The sequence below is a fragment of the Littorina saxatilis genome, unplaced genomic scaffold (genome assembly GCF_037325665.1).
Source record: "Littorina saxatilis isolate snail1 unplaced genomic scaffold, US_GU_Lsax_2.0 scaffold_3184, whole genome shotgun sequence".
Taxonomy (NCBI): Eukaryota; Metazoa; Mollusca; class Gastropoda; order Littorinimorpha; family Littorinidae; genus Littorina; species Littorina saxatilis.
Genome location: NW_027128990.1, coordinates 16 through 7,500, shown reverse-complemented (window position 1 = coordinate 7,500; position 7,485 = coordinate 16). Strand labels below are relative to the sequence as shown.

The following is a 7,485-nucleotide window of genomic DNA, read 5'->3' as shown; positions in this document are numbered from 1 at the left end:
AGGCGAAGCCTTCAAGGCTCACGTAATAAATTAACAAACAGTAACACTAACTCAATCGCTCCGTCACACATACACACACACAGTAAACATAGGTGACACGATGCAAGAGTGCGAGACACTAGATCTAGATCTGTCTGTCCGTAGCCTACTTACGGGGACACGACGTCACTGCGCTTTCGACAGCGCAGCGCTTCCTCGCGCAGACACTGGAAACACGCTGTGCAGATTAACCTGTAGGAAATCTCCTTTGGTATCTTCTTTATCTATTTTTCTGGAGCTACGAAACCGAACAATGTAAAATCGTCTTCTCCGAATCGGCGAACTGCAGCTCGGTGATAACTGTATCTATACCACAATTCTTCACGCGATCTGACCTAACCAATTGACCCCTGACCTGGTCTACATACCACACACGACACAAACCAGTCACCTGTTTTTACCCCCCCCCCCCCCTCCCCCCAAAAAAAACAACACGTACCACCAACCGTTTTCTTTGGATACACACTTTAACTACATACGTGCCGACGAAATGTTGATAATTGCTTCAATACTTTGAAGCTGTTGCTTAAATAATAACCAGGTAAAATTAGTATTTCGGTGTTCAGTCAAATGTTAAAGTTTCTACCACAGACAGACATACATATACATACATACATACATACATACATACATACATACATACATACATACATACATACATACATACATACATACATACATACATACATACATACATACATACATACATACATACATACATACATACGCACGCACGCACGCACGCACAGACAGACAGACAGACAAAAGTTAGCATCGTATAGGCTACACTTACGTGAGCCAAAAACCATTATGCTCATAAACCCAGACCTGTTTACACTACACATTGAGCGTAGTAAACTACGATTTTGGTCCCCAAACTACGCAACTACGCATGTTTGTCTTATACTACGCAAACGTTTCGTTTCGACTACACATTTTGACATTTTGAATGCGCAAAAACGCGAGCGAGTTCCGATCCATAATTTGTACTAACCGGTTGTGTACTGCGTGCAAAACATGCCCGGCGCCCGCGAGAGTAGCGTAGTCAGTTGGTCTTGCTGCTGTTATTACAACTATCGCGGGCGTTTCAGCACATACTTTTCTGAACGCGGTCACTTCCTAGCTCATTCTTTCTGGAGGGAAAAAAATGGCTACAGCGACGAACACGGATTCAGAAGACTTTGGCGATCAACCGCCACGGAGCAAAAAAAAGAAGCTTGGTCAAACTCCCAGCAAGGCTTTTCTGCCAAAGTACTATGAGGAGCATCCATGCCTAGTTTCGTGGAGAAAAGGGAAGCATTTTGCCCACTGCACTGTGTGCAACAACACGGCTTTTTCAGAGAAGCACAGTGGGCTTTACGACCGTGTAACCGCCACGAGAAAAGCACTTCTCATGAGGAATTCGAGAAATCCCGACCAAAGCAGAGGAAAAATTGGACTGTTTTGTGAAGAAACCCGTGCCAGGGAAAGAAGACCAAGACAAGCTCACTTTTGAGAGATCAGTAAGGCCAAAAAAAAAAATAGGTGTGGTTACGGTAACATAGCCAAAAAAAATAGGGTAGGTAGGTAGGCAATCACTTTTTTTTTTTTTTTTACTTTTTTTTCTAATGTGTACAAATTAAACCTACTTGACAGGGAAATAAGTGTGCGACACGGGCGCTTTCGCTTTCATTGCGTTTTTTACACTGGTTTTTTGTTGTTGTTGTTGTTTTTTTTGACAAATGTAATAAAAAGTTATAGGATCGGCCCCTAAAACTAGGGTAGGTCGGGTTACCGTAACCACACCTATTTTTTTTTTAGGCCTAACCAGAGCAGAAGCAATGACCTGCCATATTATTATTATTGCCGACGCAAACCTGTTCTGTTTATATGCAAATTTGCCTTCATGTTAATACACATTGACATACTCCCAGTCCCTACTTTTTGTGACTTGATGTTCTCAGATTGTCACAGGTCTTGAATAGGGGGTCCCACTGTATATGAACTGCATACCCCTCAACATAGCTTTTTTTTAACAAATGCATGGGTGAAACTGGTCAAATAAAGAATTCCTTATTTTGAAAATCTGTAAAAAAAAAATTTTAAAAAATTAAAAAAAATTTTCGCCGGCGATCCGATCTGTATTTTCTCTAACACAGTGACCGGACATCGCTGAATCTTTGTTTCCCTGAGCGCGCGAATTATTGGACTACAGCTTGGCATTTGTTATCATTGTTTACTGTGCAAATTTGTGTGTTTGAGATACCAGGAAAGGCTTACTTTTACCCTTAAAAAGCCTGATTTTTCGTTTTCTTCCGGGGGGCTTCGCCCCCCTGGCCCCCTAAGAGGGCGTTGCCCCTGCACCCCACCAGGGTGTGGGCGGCCCCTGGACCCCGGCCTCATTTTCCTTATTTTTAATTCTGATCAGTTTCACCCATGCAAATGTTCCAAACTAGTTAATAATTTTTTTCTTAACAAATAAACTTAATGCTTGGCTTGTATTTTTGTGGGGGCTTTGTTTGTATTTGTATGAGGAGTATTGTTCACATTGTAATAGTTTTGTTTGGAGTGTTGAGTGTTTGTTTTAGTACGGTATAAGTAACTGTTCTGTTTTGCGGTTTGGGTTGATCAAATTGAAATACAGTCGTCTCCGCTTAGCTCGTCCCTCTCGGGACCGAAAAAGTCGCGACGAGCTAACCGGCCGACGAGCTAAGCAGCGGACGAGGTAAACGGAGTCCAATTTCCCTGGGGGATATGCTGCGACGAGCTATCCGGCGAATTCGTCCAGACCAATATTAAAAGCACATAAACACTTGTAAACGGGTGTATCAGGTTCTGAGATAACTATCAATCTAGTAGATCATCCTCGAATAGCCCTTTGTTCACAACATGACATTTTACCGTGTCTACAAACCAGAAGTAATCCTTTCATCACCATGGAGTAGGAGCTATGATGTGCAATGGTCAAATGACGAATTTCTGTTCATAGACTCGGTAAGATGTTGATAGAGTTTATATTCGTTTCGCATATTGGGTTTGTAACATGTGTTACTATGAAAATAACAGAGAGATAGGCAGAAGAGAGAGAGAGAGAGAGAGAGAGAGAGAGAGAGAGAGAGAGAGAGAGAGAGAGAGAGAGAGAGAGAGAGAGAGAGAGAGAGAGATGTAAACCATGAAACAGAAAGCACATTTCTTGGGATTTTTTTTATTAAATCCAAAAATAAGCAGTCCAATGAGAAGAATTTTAAATGAAAAACCAAGTAAACACGGCGCCAGAAAAAAGTTAAACACACACAAACACACACGCAAAAAAAGCACTAACTCATTTGCGTGCTTACATACACACACACACAAAACACACACACACCATTTTCAAAAACATGCACATCAACAAAAAATCTGCGCGTTGTGAGACTACCCAACGATTGGCATTTGTCTAGGACTGAGTGACAGATGGATGCCAGAAATGATTGACAGGTGTCATTGTCCAAACATTATTCTAATTAGTCATACAAAGAAAGTTTTGTGTGTACATTGTACCTACTAATAAGTGGGAGAAAATTGAAACAAAGTAGCAAAATCAGATAAACAGCGCATGTTTTCTTCTTTGACATTCAATTCGAAAAGTCTGGCAGTTTATGGAACGTTCTTTTGTTACTGTCATCCTGTCAGAAGACGTCATCGCTGACGACACAATGTCGTTATGACGAGCTATCCGGCGTAAATGACGTCACACCATGCCTTGGGACTGGAAAGTTTGGTCGAGCAAAGCGGCGGACGAGCTAACCGGCGGACGAGCTAACCAGCTTAATTTTACAGATACAAAGAAGGACGTCAGCCCGGGGAAAAAATATGGCGACGAGCTAAACGGCGGACGAGCTAAGCGGGGTCGAGCTAAGTGGAGTCGAGTGTACTACACATTCACCTGCCAAACTACACATTTGCCTTATTTTCACACCCAAAACTACACATGGTACATTTCAGGGGTAGGCAGGTCTGTAAACCAATATTCTAAAAAAAACCACTCTTTTTTATAATTACATATACATTTCTAAATGCATCAAAACCAATGTCCCTTTAATGACGGTAAAGCTCCCGGACAAGACAACCCAATGTTGTGCAAACCCATAAACCTATTTCCAACAAAATGTTGTTCCTAAGCTCCCATGTTCCAGCATGTGTATAAAACGTTGTAGCTCCAAGAACAAACCAATCGGTTGCCCATCAAACCCTATATTTTCACATGCTTGTAACGATTCTCCACATGTACCAACAACCTAGTGTTCTTGTTTGTTGGTGTGTGTGTGTGTGTGTGTGTGTGTGTGTGTGTGTGTGTGTGTGTGTGTGTGTGTGTGTGTATGTATGTATGTATGTGTGTGTGTGACGGTGTGTGTATGTGTGTGTGTGTGTGTATGACGGTGTGTGTGTGTGTGTGTGTGTATGTGTGTGTGTGTGTGTGTGTGTGTATGTGTGTGTGTTGTGTGTGTGTGTGTGATGGTGTGTCAGTGTGTGTGTGTGTGTGTGACGGTGTGTGTGTGTGTGTGTGTGTGTGTGTGTGTGTGTGTGTGTGTGTGTGTGTGTGTGTTTAATTAAAGACCGCCTTCGTTTGTCAGATCTTAACTTTTCTTGTTTTATGATCCCCTTCTATGCCATAAGGTGGCAAGGCAATCGGAGTGCCGGGCGAGCTGAAGGGGCTGTGGGAGCTTCACCAGAGGTACGGCCGTGTACAATGGGCCAGGCTCATCCAGCCCACCATTGACCTCTGCAACAACGGATTCCCGCTCACCGGAGCGCAACACAAAGCGGCTGTGTCCAAAAAGGATGACATTATTAACGATCCTGAGTTCAGGTACAACATCGGGGTTCTGCAGCGAAGAGGATGTTTGGATGATTTTGATGATATATCAAGTGTGTGTGTGTGTGTGTGTGTGTGTGTGTGTGTGTGTGTGTGTGTGTGTGTGTGTGTCCTTTTTTCTGCTTTCACCACCATTTTTGTTGTTGTTGTTCTTCTTCTTCTTCTTCTTTTTCTTCTTCTTCTTCTTGTTGTTGTTGTTCTTGTTGTTGTTGTTGTTGTTGTTGTTGTTGTTGTTGTTGTTGTTGTTGTTGTTGTTCTTCTTCTTCTTCTTCTTGTTGTTTTTCTTGTTGTTCTTGTTCTTGATTGTTTGTTTTGTTATCGCCTGAATGCCCATATGTTCCAAAAAATGAAGCTGGTTCCCTCCCCTACTTGCAGCTGTGGTCTTGAGGATCAAACCACAGACCATACCCTTCCGAGATGCCCCATTTTAGAAAGGCCAATGAAAACCGTGTGGCCAACTGCAGTCCCCCTCCGCTGCCAGCTGTACGAAGAAAAGGAGGACCTGGAGAAGACAGTATCATTTGTCTCGCTGTCCGGTCTAATAATATAGACGTGTAATCGACAAGAAGAAGAAGAAGACATTTGTTTTGTTATAAAAAATAAACGAGTATAGGAGTATTGTTGGAAAATTAGTATTTGACTCCACCAATTCACCTACAGTTGTTCCCCCCAGCTATGGGTCAAATAGCCGGGCAGGATAGGCTCGTCAACCCTGGCAGGCAGCTATTCTAAGAGAAGACCACTCTGAATTCAAAACGAGGGTAGAGGAGGCTCATCATCCATGGAAGGAAACTCGTCTAGGAGAAGGAAAACTCCGAAATGAAACCCACGCAGTCCCTCGAAGACGGAACGGCACTGGCCTTTTTAGGCAGGGAGGGAGCAGACCGGGTGCCTACGCTACTTTCGACAAATGGTTGTGTCATCAACGAATCAAACGAACCTACAGTTGTTCTTCTTATGTTCCAGTTATCTTTTTGACGACAACAACGAAGCTCACCCTGAGAATGCAATAGTGTACCGCAAGAAGCTTGCCAAGACTCTACAAGCGATCGCCACAGAGGGTGTGGATGCTTTCTACAACGGGTCCTTAACAGACACCATTGTCCAGGAAATACAGGAAAACGGTAATGCCAGGGTATTATGGGTAATGACTGACAAATGGCTAGAGATATATTTAAATGAGTGTTTGGTGCATTCATGATAGCTGTAAAATGCTGAATTTCTTTGAAAGAATGACGCATGATGGGATTGTGTCGCTCACGGTGTTAAAAAAAAAATCCAAATCTACTATTAGGGAGTGGCCAGAATGCTGGTTTTCGGAATGCATCTAAGTGGATGGATGCTCTTATTACATGTCAATTTCCTGGACAGATCGGAAGATCACTTACACGATTTTCTTGCTGGGTTTATGGATGAATGTTGGATGTCTTTGTGTGAATTCCTATATTGTGTGTATAAGTTATTTTTGGTTCTTGAAATCCTTGTGCAAACTTTGGTATTGAATGTATCTTAAGTAAATCAATAAATAAAAAATAAATAAAATCTTCACCGGGATTTTTTTTCCCCTCAAACATCTACCATGAAATGTCATCATATACATGGATATAAAAAATAAAACCCCACTTCCTCTACAGGAGGAATCATAACAAGACAAGATCTCGAGGACTTCCACGTGGACATTGAGCCTCCCATGACCTTGAACTTGACGGACAATGAGCTGACCGTGTATTCCATGCCGCTGCCGGGAAGCGGAGTTGTACTGGAATTTATGCTCAACATTTTATCAGGTACAGGTTTGGAGGAGTTGACCAGTGAGCGTGTTGTTGTTGTTGTTGTTGTTGTTGTTGTTGTTGTTGTTGTTGAGATCTCTTTTCCGTGCAAAGCATATATTCTGTATCGATCGACCAAGAATACTCTTCTCGCAGAACTTATTAGCGTCGATTCTGAGCTTTGGAAAAAAAAGAATAAGGATATCACATCGACACATTCTAATGTCCAATGCATCTAAAAAGATGAATTATGTCTGTATTTAGCCTGAGAATAGCGTTGTAATAGAAGAACAACATGTTCTTGCGTCTACAAACGGCTGGATGATAATTCATCGCGCGTGCTCATTTGCAAAAGAACATCACCAAATATCCAACGAAAATTGATCGGTATTATTTATATTCATCAGCGCAGAATATGCAATTGTCTTGCAGTGACCTTGCTTGGTTAACATAACCCAAGTTTTGCGGACCTTCTTATCTTCAACCCTTTGTTTCTCTTCCAGGGTACCACTTCAGTCCAGAAAGCGTGTCTACAGTAAACAAGAGTGTGTTGACCTACCATCGAATCGTAGAGGCCATGAAGTTTGCCTACGCCAAGAGGACCGAACTAGGAGACGCCAAGTTCCTCAACATCTCTGAGGTATGAGATACATTCCTCCTCGTGAACATGTTCATGTATACAGTGGAACCACCCTTTTAAGACCCCCCCCTCCCCAATTTAAGACTCCCTCCTTTTTAAGACCTGATTTTCTTAGATTGTTTGAGGTCTTAAAATGGGGGATCCACTGTACCACCACACCTTTTTTTCAGACTCGTAATCTATATATATATATACGACTTTTG

At 42.3% G+C, this 7,485-nt stretch overlaps 1 protein-coding gene across 1 annotated transcript in view; it reads left to right on the top strand.

Moving 5' to 3' along the window:
* The window catches only part of LOC138957284 (glutathione hydrolase 1 proenzyme-like), a gene marked incomplete at its 3' end in the record, with an annotated part of 8,473 nt that extends 1,191 nt beyond the window's left edge, over positions 1 to 7,282 (top strand). Inside the window, exons 2-5 of the mRNA XM_070328423.1 lie at positions 4,675 to 4,867; positions 5,840 to 5,997; positions 6,508 to 6,660; positions 7,146 to 7,282. Coding sequence (XP_070184524.1) covers positions 4,675 to 4,867; positions 5,840 to 5,997; positions 6,508 to 6,660; positions 7,146 to 7,282 — 641 coding nt within the window. The remainder of the gene's footprint in view (positions 1 to 4,674; positions 4,868 to 5,839; positions 5,998 to 6,507; positions 6,661 to 7,145) is intronic.
* Between the last annotated feature and the right edge of the window lie 203 nt (positions 7,283 to 7,485).